The sequence below is a fragment of the Phragmites australis genome, chromosome 19 (genome assembly GCF_958298935.1).
Source record: "Phragmites australis chromosome 19, lpPhrAust1.1, whole genome shotgun sequence".
NCBI lineage: Eukaryota > Viridiplantae > Streptophyta > Magnoliopsida > Poales > Poaceae > Phragmites > Phragmites australis.
Genome location: NC_084939.1, coordinates 23673884 through 23694742, shown reverse-complemented (window position 1 = coordinate 23694742; position 20859 = coordinate 23673884). Strand labels below are relative to the sequence as shown.

General features: G+C 42.4%; 2 protein-coding genes across 2 annotated transcripts; one reads left to right on the top strand and one right to left on the bottom strand.

Moving 5' to 3' along the window:
- The first annotated feature begins 206 nt into the window (after nucleotides 1–206).
- On the top strand, nucleotides 207–1415 carry LOC133899936 (transcription repressor OFP8-like). Its single transcript, XM_062340981.1, has one exon. The coding sequence runs from the start codon at nucleotides 362–364 to the stop codon at nucleotides 1064–1066; it is 705 nt and encodes a 234-aa protein (XP_062196965.1). The 5' UTR covers nucleotides 207–361; the 3' UTR covers nucleotides 1067–1415.
- A 5317-nt stretch (nucleotides 1416–6732) lies between these two features.
- LOC133900597 (transcription repressor OFP13-like) lies at nucleotides 6733–8263 on the bottom strand. Its single transcript, XM_062341789.1, has one exon. The coding sequence runs from the start codon at nucleotides 8004–8006 to the stop codon at nucleotides 6930–6932; it is 1077 nt and encodes a 358-aa protein (XP_062197773.1). The 5' UTR covers nucleotides 8007–8263; the 3' UTR covers nucleotides 6733–6929.
- Between the last annotated feature and the right edge of the window lie 12596 nt (nucleotides 8264–20859).

The following is a 20859-nucleotide window of genomic DNA, read 5'->3' as shown; positions in this document are numbered from 1 at the left end:
ATTCCGACCTAAAACCAATTGATACATATGTCGTTTCATACTTAGCAACCAAACACGAGATAAGCTTTTGCTCCAAATTGGTGCCATGAGGGCGGTCAAAGTCAAACAATTGGCTGGGGTGAGGAATGATGGGCCCCACACAAGGCTCCCCCACATGACCCAACCGCCAATCCCTTAATAAACCCCACAGCCTGCCATACCTTGTCACCACCTCACACAGAAACATACTTGCATAGTTGCAGGCAAGACAGGCAAAGCCACATCAACTTGCAAATCCACGCACCGTGCAAGCAATTACTACAAGACACCGCAGCATAGAGAGAGCTTGCACGCCATCCTCCCAGCGTTAACCGGCCGGCGGATGTCAACCAGAGCGAGCCGGCGAGGCGGTGGGGGCGGCGGCAGGCAGTTCCCGATGGGGCGGCGCCGCCACGTGCCGGTGGTCGACGCCGGGTGCGGCTGCCGCCCGCGCCGGCCGAGGCTGCTCAGCCTGCCGTCCTTCCTCAAGCCCTGCCAGCTGGGTGGTAAGGCGGCGCCGAGGAGCGGCAGCTCGCAGTACTCCTGCACCTCCACCTCCACCGCCTCCTTCTCGTCCTCCTCCGGCGCCACCCACAGCACCGGCTACTCGACGGCTTACTCCTCCGATTACTACTCCTCGCACGTCTACGGAGGGGGGGCCACCACCAAGCAAGAGCCGCTCCCCAAGGCGGCATCACCTGCGCCGTCGGCGGCCAAGAAGGAGCTGAGCAAGAAGAAGCCGGGCACGAAGAAGAGGTACGAGAAGCTGGCGGCGGCAGCGGAGGAGGGCGTCGGGGTGGCGGTGGAGAAGGAGTCGTCGGACCCGCGCGCGGACTTCCGGGACAGCATGGTGCAGATGGTGGTGGAGATGGGGCTGTGCGACTGGGACGGCCTCCGCTGCATGCTCCGCCGCCTGCTCGCGCTCAACGCGCCGCGCCACCACGCCGCCATCCTCACCGCCTTCGCCGAGGTCTGCACGCAGCTCGCCGCCGCCGCGCCGGCCGCTCCCCAGCCGTCGCCGCCTCCGGCGTACCAGTACCGGCGCTGATAGCATCGACCCTGCTCCTGCTCCGACCGTGCGTGCGTGGCAGTCGGGGTCCCAAGATCCTAGCACCACCTGCTGGTGTCGCCGTGTGGTGACAGGATCTCGAGGGAGAAAATTAAAGCTACAAGTATTCATTTGGATCAGTAGTTGAGTTCTTGTTTGGTTTTCTAGCTCGTGTCAATTTGTAGCTAGGCTTCTAGTGTTTTTCTTAGATGTGTCAGTGTGTGCTTGCTTTGCATTGTGTGGCCTTTGGTTTTACATGAAGGTCCATGGAGATGATGAGAGTATGATTAGTCGAGTCTATGACCAAGCTGTAGCTGTAAGCTGTATGATAATATTCTTATTGTTGTGACTCGTGACTAGCTTGTTTCTATACTTATGTACGTGTTCACCTTATATGTTAGTTAATATTGGTGCTGCAACGAGTACAGAGCTCGACAACAAGGTACAAGGATGTGGACGAAACTATCCGGATTAGATTTCTAGTGCCGCACATCCCAATTTGGTTTCTAGTGTAGACTCCAGGTAAGGATAAAAAAAATATTGGCGCTAGACTTTTATGGTTGGTTAATATTGATAGTCAATGAGACTGCAGTATGTGCTACATACATGCATGCAGGGGTGATGCTAGAGCGAAATGCATCACTTTATAACATACTCTACTAAGTATAGATTAGTGATAAGTATTAATTCTTTTGCAGGGTAGCTCTCCTGGGCCTCGCCCATGCATGCATGCTTGAGTTCCCTTTTCGTTCACGGAACTTGTTGCGTACTTGCAATGTGGCGCGCGGTCTTTGTCCGTGATGCACATGCGCGGTCTCTCTCCCTCTTTTAATTAGTAACTGCTGACGGGGTACAAGAACTAGATAGTTGCTCTCCATGGATCATAAACCTGCCATTTCAATTCAGTCCTGTCCATTTGTCCCATCTTTCATTTCATTCGTCTCCTAAACTCCATTATCTGTTAAATCATGAGCACCCCTCGAATAAATACAAATCATGACCTCATGTAGCATTAGATCTCGTGACTTTCAGTCGATTCGATCTGTGCAATTGCTCACATTTATGTGCACCACTGTTTAGGCTCTCTTTTCCCTGCGCCCTACTCTGGGCTCCTCCGTTTGTTTGCGGCGAACGTTTCGGTCGAGATGCTCATGGCTTTTTTTTAGTACGAGCCGTACGCACTCACGTACCAACACCACACTCATATTCACATAATAACCTCGTAGGTGCATCTTAAGACACGTTTAAACAAGATTATATGCTCATGGCATCTATGCGTACCGGGCATCCATTCGTACTGCTCGGCTGATGAACGGAGCTGATGTTATCGCTACTAGTTTGCACATACATGTAACTTCCTCTTGTACGTACGTATCCCAAATCAAAAGGGTACTTACGCAGTTACGCACGGACGTACACTGCAAGTTGAAGCTCCCAGAGGTCTTGTAGTGTTTGAGTTATTATTCGTTCACGTAGTTCAAGCTCAATTAGATGGAGATTTGCATGCTACTATCTCCGTTCTCGAATAAGATGAGTATTATGCTATCAGCAAAGATTGAAGGCAAGCAAGGATTTGGCGTTATCCATGTCACACTACGTCCTTTGGATTTGGCAAGCAAAGAAATTTTCTGGGCCGGAAGCACATGTGCGGCCCATGGAGTCCATCCATTGATGGGCCTTCTCAAGTTCTCGCAGCGAATTCCAGCCCATAAAACAGCCGCCGGCCCAAATGTTTTTTTAGTTTGAATCAGACTGCATCTCCATTGTGCGCTGGGTTAGAGTTGACTTCCTATTTGACACATGATGTACCGAAAATTTATTTTTGATACACCCTCGCTTCCAACTTTACTACTAGAATTGAGAATTCGCTCACCCCTCTATACGGATATGGATGTACGTCACTGAGCAGAGGCAATGCATCGGTGCGTGTGCTTGGCGCCATTTTCAATTTTTGGGCATGTATATAAGAAGAAAAGGAGGAGGAGAAAAAAGAATAAAAAAAGTTTACTTATAGCTCTAGACCGTCACTGACCGCTGAGGTGACACCATTTTAAAAAGCTCGTATATATGCATGCATGTCATTGCATCGTCAGTTTCAGTTCTGTTCTGGAACGCCTGCATGCACCAGCACAGCGTACCGTCTTCAAGTTCGATCTCGGAAGAATTTTGTAATCATGCATGATCTTAAATGTGCCACCAAAATCGATGCTTCCAATGTCCTAAATCCAATGCAAGTAGAGGTCGGGGAGTACTAGTAATTTGGTGTGTCAGCCCTTGGAAGGCTCAATGCCCTAAATCCAATGCAATAATCTAGGCAGGATGAGTGAGAGAGAGCGCAATTACTCCTCTGCCTCCTACTGTATTCAACAGATCTACTCATGCTTAATCTTCAAAAAGTAGTAGTCGAATGGGCCGGGTTACCAGTAGTCTAAGAATGATACTTAATCTTCAAACAGGTCTTGAACAATGTAAAGTACTACTCGTATTTAGCAATCTGGGCCTTAATTATCTACGACTACTCCACTCCTCTGACGGACCTCACGTTCCTCCGCTCCACCTCTCCTCTCATCGTCTTCGGTGGCAGGGTGTCGCCGGATACATATATCCATAGTCCGGTCTCGTGATACCCTCTCTGTTTTAGAGCTCTCTCACTGTACCAACCCATCTGATAGTCTTCCGCTACTCATGGCCGGCGGCATCCCTGCCGCCTTACCCCCATGTCCACCTCTTTCGCCGGACTGTCCTTTTGCCCGTCAAGCTCACTCTAAGCTCAGAGAGGGAGAATCCAACTAGAGAAAATCCGCCGGTGAAAAAGATAGATATTCACACCCATCGTCTTAGACATCAATCTCGATTTCAAACCTAAGAGATTTAGGAGGTGTGAAAAAAAATTGCACGCACGGGGATCAGAATTTAGAGCACGCATGTTAATTATTGTTGTTTGATGACCATTTTGCTATAACTCCCCCCCCCCCTTCACCCCAACATGAACGTGTGGCCTCTCTACTTTAGTACAAAGGTTCATTGCGCTCAAACAGTGTCCAAAATTCGAAACATTTGGACCTTTATAGGACGATGATCACATATAAAAAGGATCGGAATCATTCATGCATGGTACTCCCTGTCATAGCACAGTAAATCGTCCCTAGTACTCAAATTATAAATAACACAGCAACAATTGTGGATTCATAATAAAAAAAAATAGGGACTCTCCTTCTCCTTCTCCTTCTCCTTCTCCTTCTTCTTCTTCTTCTTCCCGCTTTTCTTCTTCTTCTCTCTTTCTTCTCGTTCTCTTCTTTCTATTTCATGCTAAAAGGGCTCAAGCCCCTGGGATCCGCCGCTGCATAGCGACTAATTTTCTTTCGTCACAAACATGCATGATCATTAGTGATAAATATATTCATGGAAAAAAGGTATAAATTGGTGACAACAATATAATTTCATAGTTTTGATTGAAGGATATTGAATCATATTTTTTCTAGAGAAATTCATGGTCCGAGGTGTTATGGGTATTTTCTTCTTCAAAACATAACCTACCATCAAAAGATAGTGTGGATCCTCAGGACTCCGGTGGTTGCCACGCTACGGAGCCTGCATTATATACACATCTATCAGACAGGCAAGCATCCGGGTAGATAACAATAATGTAAGAGAACGAAAGATTCAGGATCTGTTTTTGGGCTGAAATGTGCATAATTGGCCTTGGAAAACGATGCAGTAACAGTTGGTTGGTCTTCATCAGTACGTCCGTGTATACTACTCCGCTCGCTCAAAACGGGGGCCATTGGCGACAAATGGCCGAGCTCGGTCCCTTGGCGTTGATACTGAGCTATGGTGGTTTCCACACACAAAGACAAGAAGGCATGAGAGTAGATGGCGATATCGACGTACGAGCTAGATCAGGAAAACAATGTACAGCGCCAATTCCATGAGAGCTCAAACTGATTGAACCACATTTATACAAACCTTTTCCCTCCGACGTGACAGAAGTACATAACCACATTTATACGATTGAACTAATGCTAGTTTGTACTAAAACATTGCACGGTCGCCCAACATGAATGCGTGGATCGATTCTCTAGTTTAACTACGAACGAAGGCGACACTCAAAATTAACAGTGCGTTCAAAATCCAAATCCATTTTGACCTTTGGAGAGGAAGATGGATATCATGCTTCATGCATGCATGTGTGGTGCTAATACTTCCGCCAGTTCAAAAATAAATATCGTTTTAGATTACATACGTCAATTATTTCAAATTTTAGCTAAAATTTATTTTTTATATATTAAGTTTGAATATTTGAAAATAACATAGATAGATTTATCCCGAAAAGTACTTTCGTAATAATATACTTTTACTATGCATGTTTTATCAATATATTAAAAAAAGAAATAGTAGTCAAAGCTGTATGCGTATGATTTGGCTGTACGTACATGTATACTCACTCGTATATAGTACTAACAAAAGGCCATGGAAGACCTGCAGGCGCCGGGTCTCTCATGACTCACCCACGCATCATCCATGATCGATTGAGCAGCAAGAAAGCGCTGGGTCTCATTTATAGCCAGATCAAATCGAAGGGGTCGTCTCTCGTCGGGCCTCACGGAGACGACGACCTGCATGCCATGGCGGTAACCTCGGTATCTCACCTACGGCCTACCCACCGGCACATATATGCAGTGTATCAGCGTATGCCTTTCAACTCTACACGAAAAAGTCAAAACGCGCTTAATCTACACCTAATCACTCCATTAATCTTCTATTTTGTATAGAGTAGTACATGCACTGTGCATAGTTTGCACAGGCACATGCATGGAGTACGTCTTATCGTTCGTCAGCATATGGATGGATCTGCGCAGCTGCCTCGCCTCTACCTACAGGTCGGTCTGCGTCGCGTTGCTGCACGCGATAAATATAACTCCAGCATGCATGCACTTAAACACACGACTTATCATGCAGTTAGCAGCAGGAAAACTAGGCGATCGAGTCGATTGTTTGAGATGGACGTAACGAGCGGTCGGTCGGTGAATACTTTTGCTGGTACTGTACAAGGAGACAAGCGCAACCAATTAAGAAAACCAAGGATGGATGACAACGACCTCGTCGCTGATCTGATCTAAAAGTGACGTACGATTGTGGTGTATTCAGATGCACTTTTTGTTGGATTAAAAGAAAGAGAGAATCTGTGTTGTTTTGAAGATTGTGGTAGTTTTGCAGAGATCAGATCAGCGATGGGTGCAGGCAGTGGCCATGAAATTCCTCGTCAAACATGGATGAAGGTTCAGTGGTTCAGTAACAGCCTATGTGTGTTGCTTGAAATTTCAAACATTGGGTAGTTTATTACTTATTTCTTGTAAGACTTTGGCCTTAGATGAAATGATGTAATAAGATACAAGACTGTATGCATTAAGCGATGAAAAAAGCCAGAATATTTTCTAATTTTTTTTTAAAAAAAATGGATAGACATCGAGTTCAGTTTTATGACAATTGCAAGCTCATCCACCCACCTGTCGATGCAAAGTTGCGAAATTCGACTAAATACATTTTTGGAGGAAAAACTATTGACAGGAGGATTTATATACATGTGCATTGTTCTTTAAGCTAGGTACCACTGAATTGAAGTGTCAACCATATATCTCTCACAGTCACAACGCTAGCTACAATAGATCCCTCCAACCTACCACAGGTCGAAGAGAATTCGAAATAAAGGGGAAAACACGGAGAAAATTAACCAGAAAAAAGGAAAATGTAGTCAATACACGATGAAAATGGAGAATTCATTTGTACCACATTCCAAATCTGAATTAAACACTTGTAGTTGGCTGCTGAGTGATCCAAGCTAGCACTCAAGTAGAGCAGAGCATCAAGAACAGAAAGAATCGAGTGCACTGTTTGTGCAATGGCCTTCGCTTGCCTTCAGCTCCTCGACGACAGGATCATCCTCCTCCTGATCAGAGGAAGCAGAGGAGGACGAAGAATCGGTCCCGCCGCTGCATTGCTCCTCCAGGTTTGCAGGTGTAACAGAAGCGCTACAAGTAGTCACATCGCCACCACTGCTGCTTGTACTGGAGCTGCTGCTGCTGCTGCTGCTACTCTTCGCCGCCGTCGTCGTCATTGTCGCCGTCGTCGTGGTTGTTGTGGTCGTTGCGGCCGCGGTGGCGGAGGTAGTGTTGGTGGCGAGGCCGACGAGCAGGTCGACGAACGCGCCGACGATGAGCGCGTGGTTGTGCTTGCCGTTGATCCGGAGATACCAGAGCAGCATCTCCTGGAGCGCCGCCCAGTCGCGGAGCCCGTGCGCGGCCACCATCTCCTGCATGGACGCACGGAAGTCGCGGTACGGGTCCTCCGAGTCCAGCGCCACCGCCACGCTCTCCTCCACCAGCGACGTCGATGACGGCTCGTTCTCCTCCGCCTCGTTGTCGTCGGACATTGGTAGCGCCGCTGCTGGTGCCTTTGGCGCCTGGGACGGTGGTTGCGTCCATGTCCTCCCCCGCGACGGCGAGGGTGACGCCGCGAGGATGGAGTTGGACGCCGGCGGCGGGCCCAGGTCGAAGAAGAAGCGGTCAGTTGAGGTCCGGCCGAGGCTGCGGATCACGGCCTCCGACCACTCCTCCGACACGGTCGTCGTCGAGAAGCTCCCGTCGTCCAGCACGTTATCGTCAGCCTCGCCATCGTCGTCTTCGGAGTAGGAGTCGGCGGAGTCGAAGTAGACGGAGTTGACCGTCTTGTACATGTCGCCGGCCGCCTTGCGAGGGAGCCTCCCGATAACAGCAGAGGAGCCACCGGCCGTGGTGCAGGGCTGGTCCTCTTCCTTCTGCTGGCGGAAGGAGGCTGTTTGCGGGTTGGTGGCGCAAGACGGCCACGGCCACGGCGGGGAGGGCGAGTCGGCGGCGAGCTTGGACTTGGAGAAGATGGAGGCGATGCCGCCCTTCTTGCCCATCGGTCACCGCCGGTCGGTGGAGTATTGAATGGCTGGATGGATCAGTGAGTGAATGAGCGAGCTTGAACTGAGGAAGCTAGCTGGATGTGTACGCACGCAGAGAGAGGAAGTGGTTGAACGGAGAAAGAGAGAGAGAGATCACCGGCGCTGCAAAGCAATTAAGCGCAGCGGGGAAGTGAAGGGAAAGAAGGAGAGAACATGGGATGGGCCCTTATTTATGCACATCTTCTAAATTTCAGATGCATTCTGATCCGATGGGGAAGCAAATGGAAACAAGCAGAGAACATGGGGATGGGCCCTTATATATCCACTGTTATAGTTCGATTTGATAGGTGCAAATATATAGTTTTATTTTAACTTAAGAGTGAATCGAGTTTCACTCAATAGCCCGATCTGACGGATGTAGACTCTGTATCCAATCATACAAGTGAATTCATTTGTCAGTATCACAAAATCACCTTCGCACAAGTAACCAATTATAATCTCAAATTTTACATCCATTCAAACAGCTTCATATTTAATCAATCAAACATAAACTCAGGTTAGTCTTTCTAGACAGATACAATCAACTAAACACTCTTCTTTTCAATAAATAATTCCGTTAAACCTACTTACCTTTAACTACTTATACGATACAACTCTACAAAATCTCGTCCGTCAACCAAACACACCCTATCATCTCAATTTCTCACGGTTTAATGTGTTTAGAACAAAACTGTTTTCATACGAAATTCATGCGTTTTAAATTGGTCCTTAGCTTATCCTAAAACTCACTCGTCTTTCCGCACCAAATGGATCAACACATGCATGTACATACATACTCCTGTACGTATAGGTATACTCCAAGGCTTGGCCAATTTGCAAGCACTGCAAACGTACAGACATCTCTGTGTGCACTTGGCCGAGAATCAGAGGAACGTAATGACTGTGGGCCATAGAGTAGTTTATGATCAAACTAGCTACCACTCCTGGATACCAACACAACGGTAAAGAGGTAGCCGTAACAGGATGTTGCCTTAATTTGTCATAACTTATCACTTTTAAGGTTAGATAAATTTAATTAGCTAAGTCACCTGTTTATTTCTCATTTGTGGTTGTGGCAAGATTTCATTCATATTACTATATGTAAGTTGTGTCTGAAACCTGTTTTGCTAAGCTGGATAAGTTTTAGCACGTTTAGATCATCTTACTGACATCTCATTGCCTGCGCTCACTTTGCGAGCATGAAAGAGCAAAAATTGCTCTTCGGTCCTTAGCAAGACTCGCCTTGCCAAACGACCCGTAATGTGTACCACTGATCACTGAAGATTCCCCTGTTTCAGTTAGGGGCTGAGTTTTTTTGGATGTAATAGCAGCTGAGATTGAGAGCATAATCACCTAACCAAAAGTGCTCGTACTAGACAGTGTAACATGGAGTGCATGTGTTACATGCTTGCTTAATTTTGCAGTGTGATCCTTCAAAAAAATGCAGTGTGATCGTTTTGTCAAGACGTGAGTACGATTTTGGGTTTGACTTGCCTCCACAAATCTTTTATGCGTTCTTCGGTGACTTTGAGAGATTCCCCTTCGATTGTCCTTTTCAGTTCCTCTTGTGTTAAAAAAATTCATTCGAAGCTCTGAATTAATTCTGACCGTCCTTGTACGGGGACAGAGCGAGCTGGACGTGGAGGCAAGGCAACGGCTAGGAACAGTACCGACTGCATTTATGGACGGATAAAGTACTGTACATGAAAGATATGCCGGACTTGTATGTTTGAGATTATACGGTAACGGTAACAGTAGAACACCCATGAGGAGCGGTTGTCCGAATCTATCAAGTCAGCCTTAGTGGATATATATAACCTTAAAAAAAAACTTGTTTGATTATATGTATCTACGGTTCTAGATTAGGTCTACGGATATAAATATACGTTTTCAGTCTATCTAAGAGTGAAACTTGAATGCAGGCTCAGCGAATGTAGGCTTCTGCATCTGCTCGTACAGGCAGATTCACTTGTTAGTATCACAAAATTATCTTCATACGAGTAATCAGTCACAATATCAACTCTTAGATCCGCTCATGCGACTTCAGATTGATTAACCAAATAGAAACTCATTTTAGCCTATTTAGACAGATATAATTAATCAAATATTCTTTTCAACAAATATAACTCCACTCAGTCTGTTTCTTCTCAGCCTATATATACAGTGCAGCTTTACGAAACATCATCCGAGAAACCAAACACAACATAATTCGAATAGTGTGACCATGCAGTACATGCATGAACTGTGCATTGCTTTCGCTCTGTTTGCATTAGAGACAAACAATATTTTTATATATTTACTACATCTGTTTTTAAATAGATATTGTATTAGAAATTTGATTTTATTTTTAAGTAAATATCATTTTATGTTTTTTAAGTGGTGTTTTCTCAAATAGTTCTTATTAAAAGCTCTTGGAAGTTGAAATTGAATTGAATGAGTACTATGGATTATGTGGTCGATGTGCTATTAATTGAAATAAGATTAATCAAAATAGGTAGATATATCAAAAGCGTGTTTATAGATTGCCACTTGTTTTGAGGCTAAAACGATATCTAAATAAGATCGGAGACGGTGCTTATCTACTACGGTATTAAAATTGGCAAGTATTTTGCCTCCGGGAAAAAAAAATCGTAAGTAGTGCTAATTCAACATCAGAATTCAATGCGGAACCTAGAATCATCCCAACACATTGATGAGCGGAGATCACATGTGGAATATATAGCCGTGCGCGCTCAAGAGATGCCATGTCGCATTTCACGCGATTCGACTCCCCTGAATTCCTAGCGAGGACGATGCATGCATAGTACTTAATTAGTTTCGTAATATTTATTAATAATCTCAGAGTGTTTATCTCGTTTCCCGCTCGATTCCTGATCTCGAATGTACCCTAGCTTAATTACGGACATATTGTGTTGGATTCTCCGACACCAACTTCTACGATCACTTCGAGTCGGAGATGGTCATCTTCGTATCAGCTTCTGTCAGTTCAGAGATCACCTTCTAAACGATAACATACTACTGGGACGATTAAGGTGAGCTGATCCACGTTGGTATCATCGAGTCTAGCCCATTGGACACGTACTGCGAGGTGGGACACCTCGAGTGGGATCCCAAGAAGCCTAACTGACGAGGTATTGAGTAAGGGGCATCCTAACTAACGGGCCCCACGAGCGATATGGCGACCGACGGAGGATATTTCCTTAACCCTAGCCTATCATGTGATGTGACTTTTGATGAATCAACCCCTTATGTTAGTTCTGTCTTTGAGTGTGCAGGTGATCAGGAGATGAGTGAGATCATTTTTGCAGATAGCGACCTTCCAGCTCTTAGTGATGATGAGAATGATACACTACTTCCCTCTACCATACATGCTCCAAAGCTGGCTCCTGCTTCTTCTACTCCAGCAGAGGATCCTATAGCCTCCACTTTCACTTCAGCTGCTCTCGAGCCTGCACTAGCTGTTTTTGAGGGGGAGGTTTTCTCACGGCGTGAGGCCCCTCAACACATTCAATGACGACATCCCCCACACATGATGATCGAAGATCTCGATGAGAGGGTAACTAGGTCCAAGTCCACTCACCATGCTCATTTTACTGATTCTGCATTCGTAGCTTCCTTTGAGCCCTATGATGTTGGACATGCTTTATCTGATTCAAATTGAACCAATTTCATGCATGAAGAGCTTAAATTTTTTGAGAGAAACTAAGTTTGGGTTCTTGTAGAACCACCCCCTAATGTTCACACCATGGGAACAAAATGGGTTTTCAAAAATAAACAGTGGGAGGATGGGTCTGTAGTGAGAAATAAGGCTAGACTAGTGGCTTAGGGTTTCACTCAAATAGAGGGGGTAGACTTTGGAGAGATCTTTGCATTGGTAACTAGACTAGAAGTCATTAGGATCCTTCTTACTTTTGTAGCATCCCAGGGCTTCAAGCTGTATCAAATGGATGTCAAGAGTGTGTTCCTAAATGATTTTATATAGGAAGAGGTCTATGTCAAGCAACCCTCAGGCTTTGAACACACCAAATACGCACATAGAGTATACAAGCTTCAGAAAGATTTGTATGCGCTTGAGCAAGCATCTAGGGTTTGGTATGATAGGCTTAGGTCTTTCTTATTAGAGCATGGGTATGTTATGGGGTCGGTTGATAGAACTTTATTCATTCTCAGGTATGGTAAAGATTTCCTACTTGTTTAGATTTACGTGGATGATATCATATTTAGTGGCTCTTCTCATACACTTGTGGCCAAATTTGCAGAAACTATGAGCAGGGAGTTCGAGATGTTGATGATGGGTGAGCTCAATTTCTTTCATGGACTTCAAGTCAAGCAATGCAAGAAGGGTATATTCGTCCACCAGACGAAGTGCACCAATGAGTTGCTAAAGAAGTTTGACATGAGTGACGCGAAACTCTTGGCAACACCGATAGCTACCTCGATTGTGCTTGACCCGGATGAAGATGGCGAAGCGGTGGACCAACAGGAGTTCAAAAGCATGATTGGCTCCCTCCTGTATCTGATGACGACAAGACCGAATATCCACTTCGCCATCTGCCTTTGTGTGCGCTTCCATGCTTCATCGAGGACGTCTCACCGCCAAGCGGTGAAACACATTCTAAGGTATCTCAAGCACACTCTTGAGTATAGACTCTGGTTTTCTGCTTTCTCTTCGTTTTCTCTTTGAGGTTTTTTTGATGCGGATTTTGCTGGGTGTAGAATTGACAGGAAGAGTACTTCTGGTACGTGTCATTTCTTAGGTACTTCTCTCGTGTGTTGCTCTTCTTGCAAGCAGTCTAGCGTTGCACAGTCTACTACTGAAACTGAATATGTAGCTGCTGCTAGCTGTTGCTACCTTGAGAGACTTTGGGTTACATTTCAGGAGTGTGCCACTTTTATGTGAAAACACCAGTGTCATAAGTTAGCCAATAATCCAGTCTAGCACTTTAGAAATAAACACATAGATGTGAGATTCTACTTTCTGAGAGATCATAATGAAAAGGGGGATATAGACTTGAAATATATTGATACTCAACACCAGATAGCCGACATCTTCACAAAGCCTCTAGGTGCTACTAGATTTGCCTATTTGAGGGGCAAGCTTAGTGTGTGCCATCCCTACGGTATTGTGTGAGGGGGAGTTACATTTCTATATACTCTATATTACTTTTCTTGCATTTGAATTGTATCGCATCATGTAAGATAATCATAGTAGTTGAGTTTTGACTTGTATGTCTTAAGTATTTTTGATTGCTAGAATTCAATTTGGACTAAGTTGAGTATTGAATTTGAACTAAGTGGAGAAGTTGTGCGGAATAAGATTTTATTCTTAGGCTCCTCTTGATGCTTTGATATGAAACATTTGAAACAAGCTAACTTTCCTTAAGATAAAATTTGGTAATTTTATGAATCATGTAGACTATGAAATGTTACATTTTTTATCACCATGTTTGTGATTACTTTGATTTAGTTAACGCTTATGTTAACGCTAGTTTGATGAATATCTTTCTCTAAGCTTCTTGATTTAAGTCAATTGATTGGAAAATATTACACTATGTTCTTTATCTTTGTCAAATATTTAGCTCATGATAGAACCTTGAGGAACAAGTGTTCCTTGTGTCGCAAAGACACTACTTGACTTGCTCATGTGAAAACATGATTCTTTGTGAAAATATGAATAATCTTGTAAAATCAAGTATCTTGTTCTAAAATGTGATCAATACGGTTATCTTGAAGCCTCAAGGTGTTCGTCGTACCCAGTCATGTGAAACTTTGCTTAGATAAGAGACAACTTGAGGATAAAAATGAAAGAAATATACCTAATTGCTTAATTTTGTTTTAAATCACTTAATCTAACTAAGTCTTGGTTTCATATGTGAGCGTTTGCAAAGCTTGTTATTATGAATGCTTGTTTTCCTAGTTTGATATTGAAGTTGACTAGTTCTTAATGCTTGTATTGCCTCACTATGAGTGGATATTTATGTGGTGGTCGCTTTGAATATGATTCGGTTATGTGAAATTAAATGCGCTAACTAATTCTTTGGGTTTAACTTGTACAGCTTCATGTTCTTGTGTTACTGTTTCTTTTTGAGCCTTTGTGCATTTGTGAGCTTCATACGTTTCTAGCTTTTGCAAATGCTTTGTTGTATACTTGTGAAAGCTCATTAAAATTGCATGTCCATGCATTACATAATATTTTATCCTTGATATTTGCATTGCCAAAAGGGGAGAAATGAATGAAAAAAGGGAGAAATAAAAAATTTGCACTAAATCAAAGAAAAATCTTCCATAAATGAAAAATGTGCATTCATCAAGGGGGAGCATTTGATTTTGTGTTTTTGAGTTGTTATTGCTCTTTTGAGGTATTTGGATTGTCTTTGCCTCTCTTTGGCCTTATGCAGCATTTCTTATGCTAAGTGATATATTTTTGCTCTTTCTTGAGTTTTTGATCACTTGGATGAGCCTATCTTCTTCAAACCAAATTTTTTGAGCTTTGAGGTATTGTCAATGCACTCATCAAGGGGAGATTGACAAACTAAATTGAAATGTACATTGGTTTATATGTAATGAGTGATTGACATGGTTGTTAATTTGGTTTGTCGTGTTTTGAATTAGTTGAGCTTAGTTTGAGCATTTTGATTATGTACTAACTGGAGTTGAAGTTGGAGAAATGTATTTGCTTGTAACATAGTGTGTAGGTGATGGATGCAACTTGACGGTCGACGACAGGTGATCAGAGCTAAGTAGGTGCTTGATGCAGAATGATCAAGGAGGCGGGGCGGAGTCAAGGGTGATCCTAGCTATATACATAGAGGTCAAGCAAAGCATAAAACAGAGGGTGAAGAAGGCGTGTTGAAAAAGTCAAGTGAAAGGGATGCCAATTCAAGTGACAAGGTGGCTCGAGGGATCATGAGCGGGAGAGACTTGCCGGCAGTCAGGATCGCAAGACAGAGTACACGTATCGACATCAGCACGCTAGCTTAAGGTGTAAGCAAGCGGTGAGTCATGCTATGAGAAGCATGCTGAAGGTTTCACAGTTAGGCCTCAAAACTGTGGAAGGGTTGGAGGAGTATGTGGTACTATCGCGAAGCTTACGTCGAGGTGAAGCTAAGTCGTGAAGACACCGCGACCGTTCGATGGACGAAAATAGACCAAAATGCTCTCGATGCTAGGTTTAAGTGTATTATAAGAGAGGGGTATTTTGGTAACAAATTAGGAAACTTAGAGGTCAAGTTTTCTAGGCCTATAAATAGAGGGGCAGGGCTGTGAGAGAGTTTGAACGAACCACTTGAGCCTCTTGTGCCACCTATTTGAGAGCCTAGTACTAGGGTTTAAGAGGATAGGAAGATGAGTGCTTAGTTTATGCAATAGGTAAGAGTTTTTTTAGAGAAAAATTATTGTAATACACCTAAAATAGGGCTGACATCTTTGAGTAATGAAATTTATATTTTTGCATATGCTTGAATACCCCTCCTTCTAGTCTCTCTATTGGTTCCCTTGCAAGTTTACAAGATTATATTTTTTGGTTGTGATTTTCTTTTTTTGAGCTGCAGTTTTTTCACCTTTGTGAAGTAATTATTCTTGTTGCTAGAAGCATAAACGTTCATATACTTGTGTATTTGAGAGGATCTTAAATCCTCTGGCCTCTAGACCATCAATTTGAAGAGTTGCTTCGTTTAGTGACTATATTTTTGCTTTCTTAATCATTCAAGTTTCAAGTCACATGGAATGGTATTGAATAGAGCCTATGTTTTATATTTTATCCGTAATCATGTTGCCTTAGAACTTTTTTTTCTCGTTTGTCTCTCTAAAGTTTATGTTTATGTATGTGCGTTTTTAAAGCATTATGTGAACAAGAAGTTGACCATCTATTTCGTAAGAAATTTGTAAGACAGATATTCACCCCTCTCTAATCGTCTATCTCGGTCCTACAGATATACTTAGAGATCACGAATATATATATTATGAAGGTCTCAATCGGGCTAACCAACTCGAGCACGACTAGTATCTAAGTTAGATTCGACTGCCTTGCTTTGACCGATAAGATGAAGGACTCCCTATTGACTATGGCTAAAATTAAGCGGCACCAGGACCACTTTATAATACGAGGACCCTGACCCTGAGGGGACAACTCATAACAGATCTTAGCTATATAACTCTATGTAAGCACTAAGATATTAGCTTTGGAGATACTTGAGGACTCTAATCCTTGATTAATTTAGATCCGATATACTCTATTGTAATAGGTTTATCCACCTTACTTATACTTAAGACAATCTATATACGGTATCATCTACATAGGACTTAGGATATTACTCTTCTCTGAATGCCTGAACATGTATACATCACGTGTCTTATTTCCTACTTAATCTGTGATCTTAAAAATACTTTAATTCAATTATAACCATATTATGAAGAACTAATCTTCGACAGCTATCATGCTCTCTCAAGCTCAATATATCGATCCAGAGGACCTGCAAGTGTAGCGCCTAACAAGGATCGATGACTCACTCTATCTGTCTATCATGCAGCAGCAGGCATCTGATCAAGCAGATTTCGCATCATCTCTTGAGGTGCGTGTCTCCCGAACGCCAAACACGCAAGGCGCCATGATCGTCGTGCCGTTGGCATGCACGTTGTCACATGGACAGTTGACCATACAATGTAGCAAGTAGGTCGCAGCAGCTTCGAACGAAGGAACGAAGCCTCACGCAGGAAGAAGGGACGAGCGTACAGTATATGCAGATTTTTTTAAAAGCAAAAGGTAGAAGATTCTCTACCTTATGGTTTCGTTGATCAAATAAGTGGAACGATAGGGGAACAAGCCAAATACACAAGAGCAAAAGAAAAGATACAGAGGAAACGGAGAAGAGCAAGGGAAAACAGGCAAAAAGGAAAAAGGAAGAAGAAACAACCAAAAGAAGGAAAAGAAGAACGATGCTTGTGCTCTCCACAGATTAGCTGAATTTCTGCGCCCAAATTCCGAGAGCACCTGTCTGGGACTGGGAAGGATTAGCTCTGTTACTCCACAAAATAATGTCTTCCTTTATCTTCGTTTTCCGTCCAGTCAGTGTTTGCGTGGTGCCCTCAAAGATGCTTGAATTTCTAGCAGACCATAGTTCAAATCAGAGATTTCAATTTTGTTCTACAAATTCCGGAATTATATTTCGTTTCCCTCCGAAATCACCAAAATTCGCAAAATTTCGCTGTAATTTTGCTGAAATTTTAATCCCTGTTCAAATGCACAAGCAGCGAAGCAAACCGGCCATGATCGTTTGAGTGTGGGCGGTAGCAGTATCAATGCTTGTTCTGAAAATTCGAGAGAACCTCTACAGTATACTACGATACTAGATGGTAGAGAGTATTATTATTATGATCCAACCATCTATTTGAGTAGGTATTATTGTAATTATCTTGGTACCCTTGAGGGTAATTATGTCATGGCTGATCGGACTTCGAATCATCGCCACCCATCATCGACCGGCCGATGGAGTGTGGAAACCATAATAAATAAAATAAACAGAATAAACGAAAACTTATCTGAAGAATAAACTAACATTTTGAACTTCCCTAGTTAAACATATAGTTTACAAGTTTGTTATAGTTTTTTATTTCCAATCCTATCCTGATACCCATGATACTAATAGATAACAGAGTATCATTAAACCAATCTAAACCACTGAATGAAGAAAATGACACTTATTTAGGTGTATTGTAAAAGTCTTGAAATTCGAAGGCTGGATGCTGCTGTCGCTGCCATGTCAAGGCCCAGTCGATTCCATACCTGCGAGGCGAGGTCACAGCGTAACACAATGTGCACCATGGATTCGGCAGCTGGGCAGCGTCTGTAGAACATGTCATTAGTCCAATTTTTGCGTGTTCTATTGTCGTTAGTGTTTATCCGGTCCCAGAAAGCCATCCATGTGATTTTTTTTTGCCTCTTGGGTACGATCTTGTTCCAGACTATTTCATAAAAAGGTGACCATTTTATCGCTCTGAATGTGATTAGTTTGTAGAATTGTTGAGTTATGGTTTCAGATTTCCCTGTTATCATGCTTATGCGATCCATGGATGAGGCTACTGGGGCCATGTTTTGAAGTAGCGCTGACAATTGTTGCAGCTCATGCTCCGCTTGGTTTGATATAGTTGCGTGTAGGTGCAGGTGCAGTGACCATATCTGGCCATTGTGTTGCGATGCCACTGAGCAATGTTGATCAAGCACGAAGGTGAAGGCAATCGGGAAGAGTAGGGATAGCCGACCGGTAGGTAGCCATTTGTCGGCCCAGAATGCAATCCTATGTCCTGATCATAGTATACACTCGGTGGAATATTGTATCGTTTGTATCTGTTCTTGAAGGATTCGCCAAACCGGAGTTGCTGAAGTTGAGCAGACTGCAGCAGGTATGTCGTCATGTAGATAGTTTTGACGGAGTTGAACAAGTTAACAACATCTGATAAACCTAACAAGCATGATAATAGGAAAAACAATGACATGTTATTATTCACTAGCTTTGATTCACTATAGTTTGTATTAAATTGATGTCAAAAATACTTTCCTAAATGGTTTTATAGAAGAAGAGGTCTATATCAAGCAAACCTTAGGTTTTAAGCACCCCAAATACCCACATCAAGTATACAAGCTTCAAAAAATTTTGTATGAACTTAAGCAGGCGCCTATGGCTTGGTATGATAGGTTAAGTCTTTCTTGTTAAAGCATGAGTATGTGATGGGATTGATTAATAAAACATTGTTTACCTTCAAACATGGTAATAATTTTCTATTTGTTCAGATATACATAGATGATATCATTTTTATAGCTCTTCTCATGCACTTGTGGTCAAGTTTGTAGAAATTATGAGCAGAGAATTCGAGATGTCGATGATGGACAAGCTCAACTTCGTCCTTGAGCTTCAAATCAAGCAATGCAAGCATGATACATTCGTCCATAAGGCGAAGTACACCAAGAATACGCTAAAGAAGTTCAACATGAGTGATGTGAAGCCATTTGCAACACCAATGATTACCACAATCGTGCTTAATCCAGATGAAGATGGCGAGGAGGTAGACTAAGGGAGTACATGAGCGTGATTGGTTCCCTTCTATATCTGACAGTGACAAGGCCTGACATCTACTTTGTTGTTTACTTATGCACTCGCTTTCAAACTTTATCAAGGACATCTCATCGACAAGCGGTGAAGCGCATACTGAGGTATCTTAAATACACTTTTGAGTATGGTCTTTGGTTTTCTGCATCTTCTTCGTTTTCACTTCGAGGTTTTTTGGATGCCAATTTTACTAGTTGTAGAATTGACAGAAAGAATACCTCCAGTACCTGTCATTTCTTAGGTACCTCTCTTGTTTGTTGGTCTTCTCGTAAACAGTCTAGTGTTATGCAGTCAACTGCTAAAGCTAAATATGTTGCTGCCGCTAGCTGTTGTTTTCAGATTTTATGGATGGTTGCTACTTTGAGAGATTTTGGGTTAGATTTCAAGAGTGTGCCACTTTTGTGTGACAACACCAGTATCATAAGCTTAGCCAATAACACAGTCTAGCACTGCAGAACTAAACACATAGATATGAGATTCCACTTCTTACAAGACCACAATAAGAAAAGAGACATTGACTTGAGACACATAGATACTCAAGACTAGTTTGCTAATATTTTCACTAAGCCTCTAAATACAACAAGGTTTGCTTTTCTGAGGGGAGAGTTTGGAGTGTGGCATCACTATAACATTTTGTAGGTAGGAGTTGCCTTTGTATATACTCTATCTTATTTTTGTTGCATTTGTATTGTATAGTATTATGTAAGATAATCATAGTAGTTGAACTTTGACTTGTATGTCTTTAGTATTTTCTATTGCTAAACTTGAATTTGGACTAAGTTGAGTATTTGTGCAGAGCAAGTTTTTAATCTTAGACTTCTCTTGATGCTTTGACATGAAATATTTCAAAAAAGCTAGCTTTTCTAAAGATGAAATTTGGTAATTTTATGAATCATGTAGACTATGAAATGCTATATTTTTTATCACTATGTTCGTAATTGCTTTGGCTTAGTCAATGCTTGTTCTAAGGCTAGTTTGATGAATATCTTGCTTTAAGCTTCTTTGATTCAAGATAATGAATTATTGAATATTACACTATATTTCTGTCTTTTTTAAATATTTCTTTCACGATAGAACCTTGAAAACATATGTTCCTTGTGTCGCAAAAATAATATTTGACTTGATCTTGTGAAAAACTTGATAAATTGTGCAAATTTTATAATCTTGAATAATCAAGTTTCTTATGCTAAAATATGATCCAATACGGTTGTCTTGATGTTTCATGTGTTTTGTCAAAGAAGTGAATCCATGGTAGTTCAATTAAACTTGAAGATAAAGTGAATTACAAAGAAATATTTTTAAATGATCAATTTTGCTTTAATCATTTGATCTAACTAAGTGTTGATTTCGTATATGAGCATTTGTAAAGCCTGTTATCATGTATACTTGCCTGCTTAGTTTGAGATTGAAGTTTGCTAGCCCTTAATACTTATCTTGCCTCGGTATGAGTGGATGCTTATGTGGTGGTCACTTTTATCTTGATTCGGCTATATGAACTTAAATAAGTCAACAATTCTTCCAGTTTAGCTTGTGTAGCTTCATATTCTTGTGATACTGTATCTTTTTTAGCCTTTGTGTAATTGTGAGCTCCACTTTCTACTCCATAGCCCTTTGAGGTTTATAGCTTTTGCATATGATTTATGGTATACTTGTGAAAGCTCATTAGGATTGTATGTTCATGCATTGCATTGTGTTTTATCTTTAATGCTTGCATTGCCTAAGGAGGA

Bases quoted from the DNA above. Each gene is read 5' to 3' on its own strand.
- LOC133899936 (XM_062340981.1), top strand. From the start codon at position 362: ATGTCAACCAGAGCGAGCCGGCGAGGCGGTGGGGGCGGCGGCAGGCAG.
- LOC133900597 (XM_062341789.1), bottom strand. From the start codon at position 8,006: ATGGGCAAGAAGGGCGGCATCGCCTCCATCTTCTCCAAGTCCAAGCTC.